Source organism: Solanum pennellii, chromosome 1, assembly GCF_001406875.1.
Source record: "Solanum pennellii chromosome 1, SPENNV200".
Lineage (NCBI taxonomy): Eukaryota > Viridiplantae > Streptophyta > Magnoliopsida > Solanales > Solanaceae > Solanum > Solanum pennellii.
The window spans coordinates 96,654,159-96,676,581 of record NC_028637.1 but is presented as its reverse complement, the minus strand read 5'-3'; the positions used below and the strand labels follow the sequence as shown (position 1 = coordinate 96,676,581).

General features: G+C 35.8%; 4 protein-coding genes across 9 annotated transcripts; 3 read left to right on the top strand and 1 right to left on the bottom strand.

Moving 5' to 3' along the window:
• The first annotated feature begins 390 nt into the window (after positions 1-390).
• LOC107003309 lies at positions 391-3,604 on the top strand. 4 transcript variants are annotated; one of them, XM_015201626.2, is made up of 7 exons: positions 392-550; positions 2,160-2,238; positions 2,329-2,391; positions 2,509-2,556; positions 2,663-2,719; positions 3,043-3,100; positions 3,288-3,604. In XM_015201626.2, exons 2-7 carry the CDS (start codon positions 2,185-2,187, stop codon positions 3,326-3,328), a joined length of 321 nt encoding a protein of 106 aa, XP_015057112.1. In that variant the 5' UTR covers positions 392-550; positions 2,160-2,184; the 3' UTR covers positions 3,329-3,604. The 4 variants fall into 4 exon arrangements, with proteins under 4 accessions (XP_027772131.1, XP_015057112.1, XP_027772143.1 ...); XM_027916330.1 differs by having other exon boundaries at positions 391-550; positions 2,329-2,556; XM_027916342.1 differs by lacking the exon at positions 2,160-2,238 and having other exon boundaries at positions 412-550.
• Positions 3,605-5,525: 1,921 nt separating this feature from the next.
• LOC107003298 (C-terminal binding protein AN) lies at positions 5,526-11,395 on the top strand. Its single transcript, XM_015201609.2, has 7 exons — positions 5,526-6,378; positions 6,833-7,001; positions 7,101-7,231; positions 8,928-9,716; positions 10,111-10,158; positions 10,714-10,827; positions 11,062-11,395. Exons 1-7 carry the CDS (start codon positions 5,806-5,808, stop codon positions 11,131-11,133), a joined length of 1,896 nt encoding a protein of 631 aa, XP_015057095.1. The 5' UTR covers positions 5,526-5,805; the 3' UTR covers positions 11,134-11,395.
• Positions 11,396-12,322: 927 nt separating this feature from the next.
• Positions 12,323-19,847, top strand: LOC107028916 (protein REVEILLE 6-like). 2 transcript variants are annotated; one of them, XM_015230197.2, is made up of 8 exons: positions 12,323-12,775; positions 13,841-13,898; positions 15,105-15,228; positions 15,319-15,483; positions 15,572-15,697; positions 16,969-17,078; positions 17,569-17,628; positions 19,345-19,847. In XM_015230197.2, exons 1-8 carry the CDS (start codon positions 12,522-12,524, stop codon positions 19,441-19,443), a joined length of 996 nt encoding a protein of 331 aa, XP_015085683.1. In that variant the 5' UTR covers positions 12,323-12,521; the 3' UTR covers positions 19,444-19,847. The 2 variants fall into 2 exon arrangements, with proteins under 2 accessions (XP_015085683.1, XP_027772127.1); XM_027916326.1 differs by lacking the exon at positions 19,345-19,847 and adding an exon at positions 18,628-18,885 and having other exon boundaries at positions 12,336-12,775.
• Positions 19,848-20,080: 233 nt separating this feature from the next.
• LOC107029001 (MADS-box transcription factor 47-like) lies at positions 20,081-21,014 on the bottom strand. 2 transcript variants are annotated; one of them, XM_015230381.2, is made up of 2 exons: positions 20,919-21,014; positions 20,081-20,721 (listed from the first exon to the last, which is right to left on the bottom strand). In XM_015230381.2, exon 2 carries the CDS (start codon positions 20,628-20,630, stop codon positions 20,220-20,222), a length of 411 nt encoding a protein of 136 aa, XP_015085867.1. In that variant the 5' UTR covers positions 20,631-20,721; positions 20,919-21,014; the 3' UTR covers positions 20,081-20,219. The 2 variants fall into 2 exon arrangements, with proteins under 2 accessions (XP_015085867.1, XP_015085800.1); XM_015230314.2 differs by having other exon boundaries at positions 20,081-20,647; positions 20,919-21,010.
• Positions 21,015-22,423: the final 1,409 nt, after the last annotated feature.

The following is a 22,423-nucleotide window of genomic DNA, read 5'->3' as shown; positions in this document are numbered from 1 at the left end:
TAGATAAGAGAAATTGTACCAATCATTTAAATCTGTGTACTGCTATCTTGAAAAAAATTAGCAGTGAAAAAGGATCTAATAATATTCTTTAACTTTTCATTATAAAATATCTAGATATATAAAATAAAATAGAGGTAATATTCTTTCGTCTCTTTTACTTCTTCAATTTTGATTTTTTACTTAGAAGTATTATTTTTGTGGAATAAAGCAATTACTCTATTTTTTTATTTTTTTTGATGGACTCTTTTTACTTTTCATTTTTGATAAATCAAGACTCGCTTTGTCCCTCTATATAACCACGCAAAATGTGAAAATGGGCACAAACAGGAAGCTACTGATGGAGTACGCGTAGCATGGACGTGCATACATTATTTATTTATTTATTTTAATAAAATAAGCAGAAATATTGTTTTTTTTTTTTTTGGTATTATTTGATCTATTAAGACTGACCCTTAAGCACGTGAATACGCTCTCTCTTTCTCTGTCTCTGTCTCTCTCATTCTCCATCCGTTGATTGCTAGCACGAAGGGCGGATCCATAATTTGATTGGGTAAGTTTCTGCTCTTTTCTCTTCATATCCATACCTTTGTCAATGGATTCTCCGTATCTGTTTTTCGCACAGATCATACCGGTTGTTTTTTTCTATATTTTATGGATTTCACTTTCGGATCCTAATTCCGATTCAATCTCATCGCCGATTGAGAACCGCCGGCTAATCAATTAGGTTTCAATTACAAATCGTGTATAACCCGTTCCATTCGATTGGAGCCCCAAATCTAATGCCGATGCAGCTTTCTGTAAGATGATGTATTATACTGTAGTTCGAAAGAAATAATGAAGATGATTTCTCAGATTAAGATCAAGTATCTGACTGATTGATTGATTATTATTGTTATCATCATTTGTGCTGGCTTAACTTGAATTTCTGTAAGAGGTTGTTTACAGTTTAATTTATATATATACTGCCTAGATCTAAATTAGTTTGTTCGAAGGGTTTTTTGCGTTAATGCTTGCTACGGTCTGTAGATAATTTGATCATTAATTTCTCTAGTAAGTCTTTGATTAGTTCGTCTTAGATTATAATTGATTCTCTACTCGACAGTGAACCGGTAATAATCATAGAGAGAAACCGCTGAAATATATGTGGTAGTATGCGATTGTTTATAAACATGGAGTATTCTAGGCTAAATGCATGGTACTTTTCAATTGCTAGTTGTGGTTTACTGCTTCTTTGTGAGCTAGAGAACTGTTGAAGAGTGCTTATTATCGTTCTTGCATATAGTGATGCATGTTTGGCAGTTAGTTCAAGTGTATGTTCAAAGCTAATTCAACCAGTTGATTGACGCTCTTTTTCTTTTTTTCATTTAGCTGTTTTAGGTGTGCTTTTTGATCTATACTATGACATTGCTCCTTTTGATAGATGAGGGAAGTGTGAAAAGCTATGGATGTCATGCAGGGATATGGGTTGACTACCATCTATCCAACTGGATGCATTTTCTGATTTCATATTTCCAGGAATATTTGGTTTTTGACCTGAAATACATGAATACTTTAGATTTCTCAAAGAAATAACTTTTCTACTCTAGGAGTTAGTCCAATTTTGACACAGTTTATTAATAGTGGTATGACTTGTATCAACATTATAGGTTTGTATTTTACTGTTCTGGATAATATGGTGCAAAATACTATTTACATATTGTAGCCTGCCATTGCTTCATTAGCCAGGAAGAGTGAAACATGAAGTCTGAGCTACTGCATTTCTTGTGTTTCAGTGGTCTTGATTTGAGATCACAGTTTGCTTTGTGATGTTTGTAGTTCATTGAAAAAGGCCTTTTCTGTTTCCTCAACTTGGGAGAGTATGGGACGGAAAAGTTTTGTGGAAAAAGAAACACATAGGGCTTTCAGAGTATTTAATTCATAAATCAACTGAGTTCTTTTTGAGATGTGGTTTTTACATCCTAGAGATTACCACTTGTTTAATCCTTGTCGCAACCTCTACTAAAGGAATTGACATTTTTTTCTTATTTCATCACTTACATGCATCTTGACTTTAAAAATAAGCTTCTCAAGGCCAAAAGATCTATAAATTTCTTTTTTGAAGAATGGTCTATCTTGTTGCATACAAGTATAAGTGACACTTTTTTAACTGACAAGTGCAGTGGTTGACTCTGGGTGGTTGAAAGAATGTCAGGCATGGAGGATGGAGCTGAAAAGTCAAACCCATCCACACAACAAGAAGTTGTGTTTGAACCAAGATTTTTTGTTTTCATCTTACATTTTAGTTATATTGCTGATGTATTGACATAACTTATCCTCTTTTTGTTATAGGAGGAAGTTGTTAAAAAGAAATATGGAGGAATGATACCCAAGAAGCCACCTCTAATCTCAAAGGTAAGTCATAGTATTTGTCTGCTAGATTGTTACTGTGATTGGTGGCACAGTAAATATCAACATTTTTTTGTGAGTATTGCCTCTATCTGTGTTATAAACCACCTCTTTTGTCTTCAGGATCATGAGCGTGCTTATTTTGATTCTGCTGACTGGGCTCTTGGAAAGGTATTTGCTCTTTGTACTCTCTATGATTTCGCTATAGTTGAAGTTTATACAGACATTATATTGGTATGATGATCACCTAAACCTTTATGATGGTTAATAATCACAGCAAGGCGCAGATAAGAAGCCCAAAGGTCCACTGGAGGCACTTCGCCCAAAATTGCAGGTATTTTGTCGCTTATGATTCCTCTGAATGGAACTAATCATTTGTCTAAGGCTCTCAATTTTTCTGATAGGTTAATGATTGATGAAACAATTTATTTGACATAATTTATTCTTTTATTGACATTTAAATGTGATGTTAAAGAGACCCTATGGTCATTTGGGATCATTTGATGTTTCAGTATTTATATACCTTTTGACTTTATGGTTGCATAAGGTTCAAGAAATTTTATTTTTGATGCTACAAGAACAAGTATTGAGCATGGCCTTTCTGGATTCTTTTGTTCACTTCTAATGTCTAACGTCTCTTTGAACTCTTAATTCTAGCCAACACAACAGCAAACGCGATACCGCAAGTCTCCTTGTGCTCCATCAGAAGGTGAAGGTATGCAAGATGATTGATTTTGTTTATATACCGACTTCTTGTTCATGTAAATTAAGTTTTTGCTTTTGGGGGAAGGACCTCAGAAAGTATTAACGGATGGAGTTGGGTTGTTAACTGTTGAGTTATTGTTCCTTTGTCCTGATAATTCTGAAAAGTTTTATGACCTTGTCTCCTGTGTCTTCCCTAGATGGAATTGCTCCGTCGGAGGATCCAACTGCAAATGAATGAGAAGGAGATGTTGACTCTTTATCGAAATGTCATAAGCTGTTTACATATCTGCTCTTAAGAATTTTAAAAAATAAAAATGATTCACGGGCTGTTTCAACTTTTACTTGAGGCTGGTATTGTGTTGCTGTAACATTGATGTAGGATATTTCTTATGCTGTCCAAATGAAACGAGTTTCCTGTTTGGGTCTATCCTTCCCAGGAATTTATTTTAGTACTAGATGCTAAAATGATTATGTTACTATTATTATTTATTTACTTGTATTTGTGTTGGTATTACTTTTAGCCTTAGTATTGGTGAATCCATGGTTTCAAGTTATGGTAGAATGAAGCCCAAAATAAAATTAGCTTCCGGAAGACCCTTTTCAAGTGTTAATTCCTGGATTTTCTTTTATCCATGATCTCCAGCCAGCTTTTGTGTGCACTTTGATTAATTCCGATTAATTCCGCAAGGTAATTTCTACCTTAAATATTAGATAACTCTCTGTCTGCCAAATCGACGTTCTTTCCTTTTTTCAACAAAAAATAAATGACTGCATAGACTTGACTTAGAACAAGTCAATAACAACTGCAAGTTTCGCATACACCTAAAATACACTCTTAATTCCTTTGTTCCATTAGTTCTTGCAAAGTCATTTCTTCCAAATCTCGAAAAACATTTCTCCATGACTGTCAATCTCCGAAACTCTAATATAGAAATTTGCAATGTCATTTCAGAATCAAAGAGAATCGTCAGTTCCCAACAACGCCATTTCAGAGCTCTCTCTCTTCTCCTCTTGTTTCCTTTGTCTATTTTCACATTCCTCTTTCTGAATTTCGAAAAAACAATAGTCATTTCATTCATCTTCACCTTATTTACCATAATATCCTCTTTTTGTGCTGTGGCTACTATAACATACGCTACTTTTCATGGATATAACGGTCGGCCTATCGACTTTTCCTCGATTCTTCTCTCTATTTTCCCCTTGTTTCTTCCCTTTCTTTCTACTTTCACCCTTTTACTACTCATCTTGGCTTTAATTTCCATATGCCTTGGCCTTCTTTTCCTTTTGATCTCCAACGGATTTCAACTCATGGGGTTTGACATTAATTTGAATTCATTTTACTTTAATTCATATGTTTCAATCATGATTGTTAGTTGGAATATTTTTGGACATGAAATGGATGTTAGCAAATGTGATTATTGTGGTAGAAGGTAAAAGATGCTATGAACCTTTACGTAGAAGTGCTTACTTGATGAAAAAATTGAAATGGGGGCAATTTGTCATTTCAGTTATTATAAATGAATTAAAAGTGATCAAGTGAAAAAGAATGTTATTGCTATAAATGATAAATATTTTTTTATTATAGTATATTTATGTAAGTTTCCCTTATATATTTATATATCATTGGAATTAGAGCTGTCAATATAGGATAGTTCACCCCATCCGGCTAATCCATACAGACTTCAACATTTTACAAGTCAGGCCGAACAAACCCTTTTTTGGTATGAGCCAGAAAATGACCGCCCAGCCCACAAGTACGTGGGTTACAGGCTTGCCGGGCCAGCCTACTTTTTTTAAAAAAAAATATAATATTTTTAAAATTATTAAATTAAATTATAAATTATAATTTAAAAATATTATCATAAATATCGACAAAATAATATTACATGATGTTAATGTTACTACCTTTTTAATTAAATTTACAATTAAAATTTATTTTATAATACTTATTAAGTTTTTCTTTCAAGTAAACATATAGTTATCTAAATAGAAATATTAATCTAATTGTTTTGAGTTTGAACTTTCTTTAATTTTAAATTTTAATATAATATTATATTTTTAATTAATTTTTATTGGCCCACGGACCGACCCTACCAATATTTCTCAAGCCCCACAAATCAGCACTTATTCAGATCGGGCTAAAAAACCCTTTTCCCAAATGGGCTTCAAAAATCATTGCACAACACTATTAAATATCGAGTTAGGCCAGACCGGCTCAACATGCTTTGCTGGCTCTAATTTGAATTAAAGAACATAATTATGAGCAAAGATCACATCAAAGAGAATGTATATGAATATGCCTAAAAGAAACAGATATTTAATCATAATTTTGTTTCTGAGGTAAAATTTCAACAACTATTTCCAAAATCAACTGAACCCCAAAAAGGTTAAAGAAATTAAAAGCATATTTTAAAATAGATATATTAAACGATTCCATCACGTTTTCCAAGGATATTCCTTTAGATTAGGGACTTGATTGAGAAATAAAGCAATTAATAAGGGTTGTTTTGGAAAAAGAGAAAGTCACAGGGCCAGTGTGACACAAAAAAAAAGTGACAGGGAAGACTAGGGTCTCTCACAACTCTTTGAGGCAAAAAAACGGCACCTCATTGCTTTCTAAACTCGCCGGAGAAAAAGACGGAAATGCTCGCCGGTGTTCTCCGGCGTACATAATCATTTCCGACAACAACGTCATCCAGATCTCCGGCAGCAATAATGGCGCACCACAACAAAACGACGTCGTTGATTAATCAACAAGTTCCTCTAGTCATAACTCTCAATTGCATCGAAGACACTACGTTAGAACAAGAATGTCTCTCCGGCATCGCACTAATCGAACACGTCCCACTCAGCCGCTTAGCCGAAGCACGGATCGAGTCAGCTACAGCCGTACTTCTTCACTCACTAGCGTTCCTTCCACGCGCGGCACAACGCCGGCTCCGTTCATGGCAGCTTATTCTCTGTCTCGGCTCCTCCGACCGAGCTGTCGACTCAGCCCTCGCTTCTGACCTTGGACTTTCTCGGCTTGTTCATGTAGATGTTAACCGCGCTGAAGAGGTTGCGGATACTGTTATGGCTCTTATCCTTGGTTTGCTTCGCCGTACTCATCTTCTCTCTCGCCATACGTTATCGGCTTCCGGCTGGCTTGGCTCCGTTCAGCCCCTGTGCCGTGGAATGCGCCGCTGTCGCGGCCTTGTACTGGGAATTGTTGGTAGATCTGCGTCTGCAAGGTCTTTGGCTACCCGGAGTTTAGCATTCAACATGAGCGTGCTTTATTTTGATGTTGAGGTAGTTAAATTGATGAATTTCGGTTTAAAATGTCAACTTTTCTGACTAGATTTCACAGTTAACTGTAATATATCAATCAATCAACATGATCCTGCTATATTATGATGTTGAGGCAGTGAAATTGATGATATTTCGGTTTAAAATGCTGACCTTATGACTAGATTTCACAGCTTAACTGAAATATATCATTCAATCAACATGATCCTGCTATACTTTGATGTTGAAGTAGGAAAGTTGATGTGTCCCGGTTGAAGATTTCAAGCTTTATGAGTAGAGATTTCATTGATTAACTAAAATATATCATGTAAAACTACTAAAAGTTCACTTTGGGTGTCCCTGTGTAAGAAGCACAGTGAAGAAAAATATCAAAGCATAGTGAAGGATTGCTGAGATAAGTACTAGTGTTTCATATCAATGCATGCTAACACAGTTTTTATTTCTTAAATGTTTACAGGGAAATGGAAAAATGAGCAGACACTCTATTAGATTCCCACCTGCTGCCAGGAGAATGGATACCCTTAATGACTTACTCGCTGCAAGTGACCTGATATCATTACATTGTGCTCTAACAAATGAAACAGTTCAAATTATAAATGCAGATTGCTTGCAGCACGTAAAACCTGGTAGTTCTTTTCTCTGGATATGTATCTGTAGTAGTTTCCTGTTGCCTCAATCCCACATTTCCCCTCTCAAAGGGGTGACTTGTTGATCATTTCATGCAGGGGCGTTTCTTGTTAACACCGGTAGTTGCCAACTGTTAGATGATTGTGCTGTGAAACAACTTCTAATAGAGGGAAGCATTGCTGGCTGTGCTTTGGATGGTGCTGAAGGGCCACAATGGATGGAAGCATGGGTATGATGAATAGTCTTAGGGTATGATTGAATGTTAGGAATATATTTGGTTAAGTAGCTCTTTTGTTGAATTCCTGTATAATGGCATGATTGCTAGTAAATAACGGTGAGACTGAATTTTCCGTCTTTGAAATTTGAATTACGATGTTTCTTCAAAATATCTTTCTTTTGTGCAAGAGAGAGTGAGAGGCCAATTTACAGCTGAAGCTCTTCTAAAAATGGTTTGCCAGGTGAAATTCATAAACCTGTGAGGGATGGTGTACTCATTTAGGAAATTATTGAGAAAGTTGGTTATTGCCTTACTGTGAAAGCTTGCTTGTTTGATAGATACTGTCCTGCAGTTTTGAGATTGAAAATTGGGTTGCGCATATTGAACTGAATTAATTTGAAGCACTGAGAATGAACTCTATTCCAAGGTGCTATAGCCTAAGTCCATGCACACTAGTGATTCTTATCCTTAACTTTTAGACCGAACTCCGCCTGGTGTATATATACACTTAGGAACCAAAACATGTATGGGTGTAGTCTAGCAGGCATCCTTAATATCCTACCTCGTCAAGGTGTATGCATTCTCAAAACACTTGTTTTGGTGAGAGATTAATGGAGATAGAGAAGTGTTTCAGGATGCTGTTGAAATGCTTAGTTGTTCTGAACTTTTTTTTACTCCTTTCTCTTGTTATGCTCCATAAATAAAGTTGGGGAAGAGATCTGTCATTTCATCTTCACTTATGGATGATGCCGAGGTTATGACCCAAGTCCAACAACCTGAATGTTGTTGTTTTCAATTTTCTTTTCTTCTTTTGTTATTTCTTCTACTTCTGCAGTATTTTATATTGTTGCATTTGAAGGCCTTTATAGTAATTCATTATAAAAAAAGACCTTTAAAGTAATTAGGGTTGTGACTTGTACCTCATCGTGACATTTTTGCAGTGCCTGCTCTACTTTCTAGAAACTACCTGTCCAAGTTCCAACAACAACATACCCTGTGTAATCCCACAAGCGATCTACTTGTCCACGAGTAAAAAAAACTAGTTCTCCTATCTTAAACACCGATTCTGATAATTCACTTGACTTCTGTAAAAATCTGTTTTTTCCTATAACTATCTTATACTTGTCCTTTTACAAATTTAAGCTAGTAGAAAGAAATGAGAGAAAAAACTATGGACAATTTATAATTGTATAGCTGTGTCATTACTATCAAATCTTTGCCCTAGTATCACTAACTAAAAGTAGTTTCTTCTCGATTTAGTATAGTGACATTGTACAAATACTAAGTGGTATTAATTAAGTTGTTCTGTAAGAAATTGTGTTAACTATGAGACACTATGAACTGATGTATTTCTGATATTTGAGTGAGCCTGGTAAGACCTGTATAGAATTCTTATAAAGATTTACTTTTTTGAATTTTAAAGTTTTGTATACCTTGGGCTTGGAGGGTTGTGAAATCCTTTTTCTTTTTGCACCACTTGTTTCCAATAGAAGTAGGATTGAGGATTATTAGGTGGAGATTGCCATGTTTGTTGGTGGTATCTGTTTGTCACATTTGGATTCATGGATTTATGTTAATTTGATTTCTGCAATATGCTATTTTGAATATAGTCCTTAATTGGAACTTACCTATTTCAAAAAAAAAGAAAAGAATATAGTCCTTAATTGGTTTCTTTTAATTGACGCAAGTGGATGTATCTTTGTATTAGGTAAGGGAGATGCCCAATGTCCTGATACTGCCGCGCAGCGCAGATTATAGTGAAGAAGTGTGGATGGAAATAAGGGAGAAAGCTATTTCTATGCTGCAGTCATTCTTCTTGGATGGTGTTGCTCCAAAGGATTCAGTGTCCGATGAAGAAGAGGAAAGCGAGATAGGGTATGACAATGAAGTTCACCAAATACAAGATGTTGAAAGCACGCTGCAGGGTTCTCCTAGTCAGCAGGCCATTGAAGATGTTGCAGAGAGCTCTCAGAAAAGATTAGCGAGTGTCTCGAGGGAATCACCTAGTCAGCTTCAAGGCTCCATGGTATCTCAAAATAGTTCTGGTAGATCTGAAGTAAAGAGAAGTCGATCAGGTAAAAAGGCTAAAAAGCGGCATGGGCGCCAAAAATCACAACACAAAGTGGATGAACATTTGGCATTTGAAAAGGAGAGTACGTCACACCATGAAGATGGGGCAACAATGAGCGGAACAGATCAAGGTGTGAGTTCCAGTTCACGTTTTGCTTCTCCAGAAGATTTAAGAGGTAGAAAGACATCAATTGAATCAATACAGGAATCATCAGTGGAGCAGCTATCAAAAAAAGGCATAAATCTCAGCAGAAAATCTTCAGAACTGCTGAAGGATGGTTATGTAATAGCTTTACATGCAAGACATCATCCCGCTTTGCATGTCTCCAGACAAAGAGTTAAAGGGGGTGGTTGGTTCCTCGACACAATGTCAGATGTTACAAAAAGAGACCCAGCGGCACAGTTCCTTGTGGTTTTTAGGAGCAAGGTATGCCTGACAAGAAATTTTTTTTCCAGTTGTTGCATAGCTGCCCTCTACCTTCAGTTTGTGGGTAACTATCAGCATAGTGCTTTGGGTTGTGTTGAGGGGGTGTGGGTGAGGAGAACTAGGAGCCATTGGGAAACTTCTGCAAAATGTTTCAGAAAAAAATTTGTGCAAAAAGAAAATATATGGAATATTGTAGTTCTTCTTGTGTGCTGTTTCGAGAGTAGAAGAACTTGTTGCCAACTCCCTCAAGCCACGTATAAATATATAGTTTCTTCTAAAAACTATTCTCAGAAACTTCTAGAAAAAAAATTAAAAAATACATTTTTTCAAAAACATTTCCTCAAACTAATCCTTTGTGAACACATATAATAACTCTGAGGTTCTTCTCTTTCAGGATACAATTGGGTTGAGATCATTTACTGCTGGAGGGAAGTTACTGCAGGTATGTTTTATCACTGTAATTCTTGTTATAAGACATCGTTGACCTAACCATTAGGAAACTGCAAAAGCTTTGAAGTTAAATTGTTGCTTCTACATGCTAGGAACTTTAAGTTTGAGATCACTTGCGTATTAATTCACTTGGACAAACATAAAACTCTGGATGAATAGTCCTTATATTTATTTCATCAGAATAATTCTTATTTTATATGTAGAAATTTTTTACCCCTCTCCGCAGAAGATGCTGTAGCTTTCCAAGTGCTCTTTGTTCTACGTACTTAATTTTGGTAGTGTATAAAATACTCTCTCTATGTTGTAAGTTAGCATCATTAGCTGAGGTAGAAATTCATTTCCATATACCTAGTTGCTATTAAGAAGTTATTCGCTCCAAAATTTGAGGGAATTTTGTGTTGGTGAAGTTCTAAATTTCTCGATATAAGACTTTAGGAATCAGAGATATTAGAATTGTTGCATCCGTTCTTTTGTGGATTTCCAGCTTGCTTGATTTTCTTGGTATTCATATATAAGCGGTGATTTCACCCTGACCCCGATTTTGCAGATAAATAGGAGAATGGAATTTGTATTTGCAAGTCACAGTTTTGATGTTTGGGAGAGTTGGACATTTGAAGGCACTATGGAAGAATGTCGACTAGTTAACTGTAGGAATCCTCTGGTAAGTTCTTGTTCTGCCTCAGACATTCAGGACTCTAGCTCCCGTGCCCCATCGCATGATAGTTACTTACTGTAATTATTTTGGTATTATGTCCCCAGTACATATCTTTTCCGTTTCTTTGATCGAGTGGATCACTACATCCATTGGGAGATGAGTTATTTAAGAATGCTTATTCTCTATCATCCACTTTAGAAATAACCAATATTTTGATGTTGCCATCACTGCAACCTGCAGGCTGTTTTGGATGTACGTGTTGAAGTACTTGCAGCTGTTGGAGAAGATGGTATCACTCGATGGCTTGACTAAGCAGTTGCGCATGATTGTTTAACATATGCTGTGCTGATGCATTTGGAATATTTACTTTACCACACAAGTAGTTTTGTAAAGCATTGAGTCTCCCTCAAAGCAAGAGTTGTAAGTTTTTAAATGTAACTTTCATTATTGCCTCCTGTCAGGGTTCTTTCTTTCCGTGACAATGGCTTATTGTAATATGAGGAGTCAGAATAGGCTTGCCTTTTGTTTTGACTGTTGCTTTTTTAAATGGACGTTTGCATGCTTTGCGAGTAAAGAGTAGTGTAGTACATAATGATACTTCGTAGCTGCTAACTCAAAATCTTCAATCCCTGTAGCACCAAAGTTTTTTTTTTCTCAACGTCTAAGTGAAGTTTTTTGTTGCAGATGAGGCACAACTAATACTAATCGTATGTGTGTGAGGACATCGTATGTAACATGGACAACCCTAAAATCAAATGAATTCCTTAATACTAACCTAAAGTTTTAAATTCAATCTTCTTATTTTAGATTACAAGAGGCCCGAGGATAAGAATGAGACAATCAATTAGAAGATTTATTATAGCGCACAAAACTACAAAAAGAAAAAAACTAAAAGAAACAGATAAGTAGCCATTTCATATTTTCTAGAATGAATAGAGGTTAGCTGACAATATATTGCAATAGGTATCAATACTCGACTAGTGAATTATTGTAGCTTGCGCAGAATGCCCATATATACCAAGAATTTAGTCAAGCGGAAAGACGACTTCTTTGTGATGCGTGGCTATAATTTTTTTTGGTTTACCAACTCCCTACTAAAAAGATTTTTCAAACCTCCGTTGCACTACATACTTTGGTTAGTGACGTGTGACTATATGTTTTAAAAGGCGAGGACCAGCGGTAAAAAGGAATAATAAACTATTTCACCCTTAACAAAAAGTCTGAAAATCTATTGGAAATGCATTATACTCAAATAAATCCTGCAACTTCTGAATAAGTACAATTTAAATTTAATCAGAGTTGAATGTAGACTCCGAACTTACTAAATAAAAATGTGGGGATGAATATAAAAATGTGTGGTTATTAAAGAGTTAAGTACGGGTCCCCACTAATTAAAATACTAAAAAATAATGGCCTCACATGACTACTAGTCATACTTGTATGATATAAACTTTCTAGAACCTGCCATTTGTTGAGAAATGCAAAACTCATTTCCACCTTCCAATTAGTTACACGTGGACGTCCATGATCACAATTTTCCTCCATTTGCAGTAATGTCGGTTAATCATCTCTCTATATATACACAATACATTTCTCTGTGTAAAAACTTCAATAAATTTCCATTTCATAAGCGAAACAGACCATAGAGAACACTCAAAAAGCTGAAGTTTCTGTTGCTATATATTGATACATAATAACATATGGTGTCTGTATATCCAACACCACCGGGTCAAGATTTTCACTACATGGGGGATCCGATGAAAACGGGTCTTATGGGTTTGCATCCGGTGCAGTCGGGTACCAGTATACATGGGAATTTGAATTTGGATTCGAATACAGGTTTGGTGGTGTCTGATGATCACAGCAAGAAGACACGGAAGCCTTATACGATTACTAAGTCTAGGGAGAGTTGGACTGAGCAGGAGCATGACAAGTTTCTTGAAGCTCTTCAATTGTGAGTCTCTCTCTGTTTTTATATTAGCTCACGGCACTTGTTTGTGTTTTGCTGTTTTATGTATGGTGGATATCACTTCTTGTTGTTGAGGAAGTTGAATAGGACTAGAATAAAATGGAAGCTTTGTGCTTTTTAGGTTATGTTATGAAATGGGAAATTGTTAAAACATTGTGGGGTAGGTGAAGGGGAAATGGGGAGGGGACAAGGATGGACGCAGGAGCTCTGAATTAGGGAACAAGGATCATCTTTTAAGTTATAGTATATCTGCAAAGTTGCCATGTTGGTCTAACAGGGTCAATGAGGATTCATATAGCCGACCCCAATTTGCTACCCCGATTTGCTTGAGATTGAGGTGTAGTAGTTGTTATATCTGGTGCAAAGTCGTCCTGGAGGCACTGGTTGTAACAAGGCTGGTTGGCGGCAAAAATCTACCTAGCTATTGAAAAAATTAGCTAGTCTTAACCATACACGGCACCATCTTTTGACCAGCTACAGGGGATGAAAAGTAGGAACCAAGAAGCAAAACTCATTATCTCATTTTTTAAAAAAATCTCACTCCTTAATTTTCGTTGATGGTACATACTTATTAAAATCAAAGCTATATATATGGTAAGGAGAAACATTATAGGCCGCATTATAAATGCAAAGTATATCCTGGTAGCGTTGACTTTGAGTAGGAGTAGGCTATTAAAGCTACTTACTAGTAAGAATAAAAACAAACCAGTCTGTACTGGATGGTAACAATCTCCTGGGGCTTGGCCAAGCTTCAATGGAGGGAAAAGTGGGAGCAGAGAAGAAAAGTTCCCGATTTTATGTTGTCATCAATGTTATGCACTTACTATAATTAAACCTTGATAAGTGTAAGGAGAAGTCTTTCAAGTGTTTATTCTGTCATAGACTATATTCAACTTTGCCACTGTAGTAAGCTATGTCACAACACTTGTGACCTCTAGCTGAACAAGCTAAAAAGAAATCGAGGCTGGGATAGTTTTCGAGGTTTAGCTTTAGGATAATGGATAGTATCGGAAAATGCATATCCTAAATTTTTGTGACTTGCTCTTTCAGGTTCGACCGTGATTGGAAAAAGATTGAAGCATTTGTTGGGTCGAAGACTGTTATCCAGGTAGTTTGTTAGTCAGATGGTTTTTATTTGTTGACTTATTTGTTCTTTTTTCGCGACCTGAAAGAATATCTGATATCTGATGTGTTCTGTAGACGAATGAAATAATGTTTATCTTAGTTATCTAGCGAAAATTTGCCTTCAGATTGAGAGTGTATATTTATCGTCAGCGAAGGTAGATTCTAGTTGTGCAACATTTGATTTTCTTGAATTGACCAACCGTGTTCTATTACCTTATGCAGTTGGTGCTTCTCCTGTTCTCCCTTTACCTTCACAATGTGTATGAACTGTAAGCACAAAGAAATGTGCGTGTAAGAAACAACAAAGACTGTCAAGAAAACTAGAAATGGGGTGGGCTCTGGACTGGAAGGATGGTAAAGTGAATGGTAGTCAAAGTGATATAAAACAAATGAAAGTAAAATCTAGGTATGAAAATGTTGTGTAGACAGATACAAAAAGTTGGTAGTACTTTCTCTTAGATACCGAGGGGAGCCACCTCTTATTTCTTGTTTAAAATTAGACATGGTGTTCCAGAATGCGACTTAAGTATCTCTCACCTGGACGCAGATATTGTATCGTATTTCCTCATCTCCTACCTCTCTGTTTATCTACCAAGGTATGCAGGATAGAAAGATTTTTGTGAGAATGCCCAATGACTTTCTTATATGTCAATGAAGACTTAAATTCACCCAGAACGTATGTATGTGTATGTCTATACATACATATAAGCAATTTTCTTACAACTGATCGACAAAACTATTGTCAATCATGTTATATCTTCTTGCCCATCAGCATTTGACAAGATAACTTCTTTATTTTCCTTCTCAAAAAAAACTAGAAAAAAGGGCTTATCTTTTGTTTATCTTATGCTGACCCAGTACAACTTGCTTAGAAGTGTGTTTGATTATGAAACTTGCCATTTTCTATGACTTATAACACGTTTACAAGAGCCCTTAATGGTATTAAAACATGTAACTGATGAGGAGCAATACTTCACATAATTTTCTGTCAAACTATTTATATGCTAAATGCGTTAGTCTTTTAGCCCAGAGTGTTCAAGAATTATTTTAGGAGAAACATCTGTTGTATGCTGGTGAAAAACTAATATCATCTCAATGTCTAGGTCGTGTGCCAGTTGCCTGGTCACAGTTTCACTATTATGTTTTATATTATGATATGCGTCAATGTACTAAAGAGCAAGCTATGCAGATACGTAGCCATGCACAGAAATACTTTCTGAAGGTCCAGAAGAGTGGAACTAGTGAACATGTACCTCCCCCACGCCCAAAGAGAAAAGCTGCTCATCCTTATCCACAAAAAGCTCCTAAAAAGGGTAGGGACAATGTCAATCATCTGTTTGTTTGGTACAGCATATCGGACTGAAACTGATTGTAGCTTGCATTGTTGTATCTGCCTTCAACAGTTATTTCCCAAGTCGGCAGCATCCAATTTCAACCTCCTGGTGCCCTGCCTGAACCAGGATTTGGTATCGGGCCCGATCCTTTATCAGTATCTGGAAATACAATTAATTTTTCTCCCTGGACTTACGACAATGTGCCTGCCATTAGCACGATACAGATGAGAAAAGGTATGTGTCTGATGATATTAAGGAGATACATATAAGTGATTTTTAGCGCCTTGCTCAAGAAATACAAGTTGAATTTTGTTGTTCTCAGATGACGCACAATTATCCAGTGGAGGAGTCATGCAAAATTGCAGCAGCAGCAGTAATGAAAACAACCCTAGGATTAATAAGACTAAAGAGAGCAATGACCAAAATGAGAGCCAGAAGCAAATGAAAGGTGAGTGTTTTTGTTGCTCGGGATGTGATCCAGTCTAAGCTGGTGAAATATTTGTGACACTTGCGCTGCCTGTGAAGGCCTCTAAGCTGACTTTTGCCCAGCCTAAGCTGGTGAATATTTGTGACACTTGCGCTACTGTTAGGCCTCTAAGCTGACTTTCTCGTTTTATCAATGTACTTCTTTGGTTTGATCCTTTTCCATCACCCTTTCGGTGCATAAAACAATTAGAACAAATTTCATATATCAAAATATAAATATGTACGGAATGTGTATTGGCTTGTAAAGAAATTGTGTGCTAGCGCTCACTAACATGATGTAAAATGCTCAGTAGAACTGTATGTTATAGCAAAGCATTCTCTTCTGCCCCAGTTAGGTTCTGTGACTGATCTATTCCTACTAACCTAAGTAGTGTGTGACAGTTAGGTCTAAACTGGGTGTTAGTCGATTGGTAGGTGCTGCTTGTAGAAATGTCAAATTATTTGTTTTTGGAGTTTGATGTTGTTTCGGTCGATATTTAGAGAAATTTACTGGTGGAAAAAGATTATGACCAACTGAACCTTATGGGAAGGTTCCCCTGTTATAGAAATAGAACAGATTTCCATGCTAAGATGTTTATTTAAGCAGCCCCAACTTCTTTCACTTTTCCATCTCCAATACTGCTCTTCGAAGGTGGAAGTAACACTGGCTTTCCCCCTCACGTTCTCAGTTGCGTATATGGATGGCTATTCCTAGATGTAACAAGAAATAGTGGCAACATTTCGTTTGCCTAATAGTCGAATTTAGGCAAAGGAGCTGTTCATGGGTTAAAATCAGGTACATGAAGGAAACAGAGAAGAAAGTGGAAGTACTAGGAAACCTAATGGGAGCCAGGGAGATATTCCCGGAAGAGAAGGTTGTTAGGACGAGACTGAGAAAATGTATTATCACATGACATTTATACGGCATTGCACATGATAACTGTACATTTTGCAGCTGTGTGTATTTACAAAATTCTGATAGTAGTTAGGTAGCATTAAGTCTGTTGGGGTAAAGGGACCAAATTCATTTGTCCTATATTGCATGTAAGCAGATGGAGAAAGGCTATATTTGGTTTCCTTGTGCTCTTTATTTTATCCTCATTTAGTTCCATTTGTTCATGTCACACTAAAAGGATGTGTTGCAGTACCAAGTCAGAGATCAGTGTTACTTCTTTCTTTGCAGTTATTTTTATCTGCTCAAAACTTTATTAATTCAACATATTGATTTGTTTTCCTTTGCTTTGTAAATTGCAGTTATGCCAGACTTTGCTCAAGTTTACAGCTTCATTGGCAGTGTCTTTGATCCAAGTATGAGGGACCACTTACAGAGATTAAAAAAGTTGGACCCCATTGATATCCAGACGGTATGTTGGAATTGAATTAGCAGATGTATATGTTGATGTTAGTTCCAGTTTGCAATTCACGTGATGTATAGTTGTGAACAAAGAAAGGTGCAGAGACACTTATGTTGCATGTTCTAACTCTGTACATGAGGCGTATATCCTAGCTTGGAATTGAGGCGTAGTTGTGTTTGTTGTATATGAGGTGTAAATCTTATACTCGTCTGATCCTAACTGAGATGACCTGACCTTCTTTGACTGCCATGTTGATAGAGAACTTGAATGGTTAATTTTATAGGTTAACATTGAATTGACAAAAAGAATTTCTTTCTCTCTCTCTGCCTCTGCAAATTGCAGTAAAGCCTTGGTTCCTGGAGTTTTAGATTCTTCAGATAGGGGGGATGTTAACTTTGTCAGACCTCAGATATCCACTACTGTATGCTGCTTGTTGACATGGAAGTCTATGAATGGCTTCATCTCACGTGACTGAAAGATACTGTTTGTTGGTTTGCAGGCACTGATGTTGATGAAGAATCTATCCTTCAATTTATCGAGCCCTGAATTTGAGGATCATGTAAGTCACAATCTGTTAATTTCATCATATCTTAATCAGTAAAGGCTTAGGTGATGTGATCTAGTTAGAAGTCTCAAGGTCTTAATAGAGCTGGAGAAATTACACTTGGTTCTTTTGGAGAAGGATTATGTTTCTTTTTTATTGTGGTTTCTGATATGCCAAGTCTTATTTCTTTGAAGTATCTTCTTGTACCCATGATGCAACAGTTTGTATTGTTAAGAAACCAAGTCGCAAAATTTCTTTTTTTTTTCTGGGGAATTCTCATATGTTGAGTTGGACTTGAGCTCAGGTTGTCTTGGGCTTTGACCACGTATAGCTCAGGCTACAGTTTCTAAGCTTTCTCGAATCATGAGTCTAGATATGAACAGGCGTTCTCAAATTATAGTTGGGAGCCGTCTGCATTCTCAAATTACAATTGGGAGTTACACTTGTGGCTGATTTTGATCTACTATATATAGGCACTAAATACCTTCCGTAGATGCATCTCTTGTTTTCACTCTTTATTCACCTAGCCGCATGCATCCCTTCGGCGGCCCCCTCTATAGTCACATCCAAGGATCGTTTGTTTGCAGTAATGCCTTTTGATTATCACAGCATCCTTGCAATCTTTATCCTTTTCTATATTTTACCATTGTTCTGTGTGGTCAACGGCGTCACACCACTAAGTTATCTTAACTTAGTTTTTGCTTAGTATTTTGTATTTCTTCAGAAAGAAAATAAATCATTTATAGATGCAAGCTTTTCCTGTTGGCCTAAGGACTTGCAAGTTTTGATGTATTGAGATCTAATTTTCTTTTCTTCTTTGTTTTTTCTTCAATTCAAATCTCTGTACCTACATTAGGGTGTTATTCTTAATCAAGTAAAGAAAATAAGATGTGGTGGTACATACCAAATTGACGAAGTCTTTGTAGAAGCATGAGATGAATAGTTACGCTTAGTGCTCCAGTATATTTTTTGAAATTGCTTCCAGAAGTTGTGATTAAATTATATTTGGTTAAGTTGTGTGTGGCGAGAAGTTGTACTCTACATAAAGAGGCCAGCCATCACCAAGTGGAGAAGATGAGCCGCATATGTGTCGTTTCTCAAGTCAATGAATCAAGTTAAAATTTGACCTGGCTGGTAGGGGTGGCTCAACAGTGTCAAAAATTAATATTGCATGTAATAGGTGGTTATAAGTTATTATTTTTAATTAATATTGAATACTATTTGTAGAAAAAGTAAATTTTTCATGACAAATGAAGAAAATATTAGAAGAAATTTGACATACTTGGCGTACAATATCTCATGAAAAATAATTTAAAATATGAATGATTGTATTATCAATTGAAAACTAGAAGAAATCAATCACATAAAAGCTATATTCAACTTTAAGGCCCGTTTGATTTTTGCTGTAGGCCACTAAAATGCTTTAAGCCGCTTCTGCTGGCTGGGGCTCAGCTTGGCCCAGTGTATATGCATTCTTATTTTCCGTCTTCTTTCTGTGAAGAAAGTAGACAGTAACAAATGGATGTCGAGATAGATAAAATAAGAAATGAATTATGATCTGGAGTAACGTCCCTGTGGATTTTTAACCTCCTATATCCATTGGGGTCTTCACTGTCACTAGGATAAATGTTACATAGTATGGAACCTAAATGAATTGGTCAATAATCCATTGTTTATCACTCTTATCTTATTTCTTGTTTGATCTTATTCGTTATCCCATGCTTGGTTCAGAGGAGGTTGCTTTCATCATATGGCTTGGGTGCTGAAAAAGATAAAATGGACCTTCCTATAAAAACTGATTTCAGAGGTAACGCAATCCGAGCTATCTAAGGAGGCTGGAGGCTGGAGGAAGGTTCAAATGATCCGTGCTCATGCATATGATTGGTGGAGACAATGGTACGAAGAGAACTGTGTATTGTACAGATGTTTTGCTTGTGCATCTAGTATGTTCATATGCTTCAAACAAGCAAATTGCTCGTATATTACCATCTCCATCCTGTATATATCTCGTGCGGGAGTAGTGTATGCTTTAAGAGGTTGTATCTTGTATGTACTTGTGGAGAGTAGATAGGTAGGCTTGAGCTGTATTATAGATTATGTAGTGCTTGTGTTGTATGTTGTAGAGGGCTGTGCCCCTCATTGGTTCTGTCTCAGACACTTTGTAGCAGTGTGTTTGACATGTGGAGAAGAAACGAAAATGACCTTTTGTGTTTTGAGTAAATGGATCAATGACATAATGCTTGTGAAAAAATAGTATTGGTGGAGGGGAATCAAAAAGTCTCAAAAGTGTTACAATAAAGAGGTGTTAATATCTCCGATATCAACTGAACTATCACGATTTTAATCCATCATATTGAGTAGAAAGACAACTAATTATCCTCCTAATAGGCCATTCAGAGCACAAATGACTCAGAAACTTAATCTTTCACTACTAAAAATATGAATCAATGGGGAACAAATCAAACAATAGAGGAAAAGAATATCAAAAATCAATCATAGAAGTAGTATGAAGGTTAAAGAATTCACTAATGTACCTAAAATTCTTGATGAAGTAAGTATATTCAGTTCAAGATTAAACCTGCGTAAAGTAATCCAATCCAAGCTCCTCACTTCTTTGAACCTGAAGCTATCCCATCTATCCTGTCAACAACTTTCTTCTTCATCTCTTTCATCGTGCGATCTAACTCATCAAGTTCATCCATACCCATATCATCAAGTGGCACCTCCAGTCCCAACGTCACATCATCTTCCACTGCCTCTTCATCAACCGGAACAACTTCACCGATCTCCGGAGCAGATGTGGCAGCAATGTAGCGATTCACCACGGTGTCAACAGAGGGATGACCGAATGCAAAGATATTGCCAGCCAAAGAAAACGTGATCACAGCCGCTTCAGCGTCGCATCTTTTGACCAACTCCTTGGTTTTCTTAAACAGACCTTGTCTACGTTTTGTGAAAGTGGTATGCCTTTTAGCCTTATCCTCAATTTTCTTGATTTCAACTTTTGTACGTACCATGGTTGGCAGAAATTAACCTGCAAGGGGTTCAAATCTAGGGTTTTAACTTCTTTACACGTAAAAAGAAGAAGAAAATTAAACCCTAGATCTTCTGAACCAATTTTGTAAAGTGAATAAGAATTCATACAGAGAAATCATAGACAGAAACTAAACTACTACTTCAAATATTGATACGAATGATAGTATAGAAACGTGATGATTCCATTGAAGTTGATAACAAGTTAGTACAATTCATAGGATACGAAAGTAAAATCAACAAAAGCGAGCGAGCGAGAGAGAAACAATCACCAATGGCGTTTTCTCTTCTCTTCTAGACGAAAGAACTTCGCTTTGCCGCCAAGCAACAGAGAGGCGCCTTATTTGTTAATGCGAGGGGATGAGGGTATTGCCAGACTATTATATATAGGGGCGGGAATTCATTTAGAGAAAAATATTTGAGGTTTTTAAATCATCACAAATCGATTTTATTTGGTTTAGTTTTATATTTTTTAAAATTGATAGTATTTTATTTAATTTGGTTATGATCTTGTTCGAAAAAATCAAAGAAATAACTGAATAAAATTGACAAATTATATAACATAATTTTTATCATACTATATTATTTTTATAGACAATTTTAAAGATTTTATTTATGTTTTCATCAAAATATATTTATAATTTACTTATGAAAGCAAAAATTTCCAAGTGAGAACATTTATGAATGTCTAAAGTTGAAGCTTTATTGATAGTGAGTTAAGTGATCAAATGTCAAATCATTTTAATTATTTTCCGTTCTAGGCAAAAATAGTGAAGATGCCTCTTTTTTCTAGGCAAAATAGATAATTTTGAAGCTTTATTTATAGTAAATTAAGTGATGAAACACATTGATGTCAATCATTTTAAGCATCTTTTTTGTTTTGAATAGATTGTTATCACTTTTTCACATTTTACATGAAATGTTTATTTTATTTTTGTGTATGATTAATAATTGAATAACTAAAACAAACCAAATCGAAATTGATACCAACCAAACTGATAATATATATATATACACACACGCAAATTTATTTCACCTAATGTTGGGGGCAAAAAAAATAAAAGATTATCTAATATTATCCACGTATCTTTTGCTAAGCACTGAGCGTAATGTAGGGTGTTAAAGCACAGTGTTGTAGGGTGTTAAAGCAAAAAAGTCTTACATTGGTAGTAAATGAAATGGTAGATTATAAGGCTTGGACAATCCTCATTTTTGGAGTGTAAGTTTAGGTTTTGATAATTTTAAAATCAATTAAGTTGATTTGATTTTGATCTTGATCAATAACTGATCCAAACTAACCTGTGAACACCCTTGCTCGACTCCCTAAATAATACTCCCTCGATCTCTTTTTAGTTGTCAATTTTCTTTTTAAAAATCAAACGATATGAATTTTAATTAACATTTGAAATTTTTCCACCATATTTACGAAAATTGTTGCGAAGTACTTTTTTTTAAAATTTTTTGAATATCTAATTTTTTTTTAAAATATCAAATTAATATTATCTGATTTAACTTTGAAAATTAGCTAAATTAACTCTAGTAAAACATAATATGAATTTGTTCAGAAAAATATCATCGTGAATAGGATATATGAGTTTCATTTGAGTATTAAAGTCGAATAGGAAAGTAGTTTGTTTTGAAGTTCGAAGTTCATCCATTCCAGAAATATGTTAGTTCAAGTACGATCTTTATCCTGCAATTCAAACGAGTTGAAAATTGTAGGTCTAAGTTAATTACTACAACTTATAAACAACACTTCATAGACCAGCTAGTTGTA

Excerpts from the sequence above, each read along its gene's own strand:
- LOC107028916 (XM_027916326.1), top strand. The coding sequence starts at position 12,522 with ATGGTGTCTGTATATCCAACACCACCGGGTCAAGATTTTCACTACATG. Across the intron at positions 15,698-16,968 it reads GAGCCAGAAGCAAATGAAAG|TTATGCCAGACTTTGCTCAA; the intron begins GTGAGTGTTTTT and ends TGTAAATTGCAG. Across the intron at positions 17,629-18,627 it reads GCCCTGAATTTGAGGATCAT|TTGTGTGTGGCGAGAAGTTG; the intron begins GTAAGTCACAAT and ends TATTTGGTTAAG.
- LOC107003309 (XM_027916330.1), top strand. The coding sequence starts at position 2,185 with ATGTCAGGCATGGAGGATGGAGCTGAAAAGTCAAACCCATCCACACAA. Across the intron at positions 2,239-2,328 it reads ACCCATCCACACAACAAGAA|GAGGAAGTTGTTAAAAAGAA; the intron begins GTTGTGTTTGAA and ends TTTTTGTTATAG. Across the intron at positions 2,720-3,042 it reads CACTTCGCCCAAAATTGCAG|CCAACACAACAGCAAACGCG; the intron begins GTATTTTGTCGC and ends TCTTAATTCTAG.
- LOC107003298 (XM_015201609.2), top strand. The coding sequence starts at position 5,806 with ATGGCGCACCACAACAAAACGACGTCGTTGATTAATCAACAAGTTCCT. Across the intron at positions 9,717-10,110 it reads TTGTGGTTTTTAGGAGCAAG|GATACAATTGGGTTGAGATC; the intron begins GTATGCCTGACA and ends CTTCTCTTTCAG. Across the intron at positions 10,159-10,713 it reads CTGGAGGGAAGTTACTGCAG|ATAAATAGGAGAATGGAATT; the intron begins GTATGTTTTATC and ends CCGATTTTGCAG.
- LOC107029001 (XM_015230381.2), bottom strand. The coding sequence starts at position 20,630 with ATGGTACGTACAAAAGTTGAAATCAAGAAAATTGAGGATAAGGCTAAA.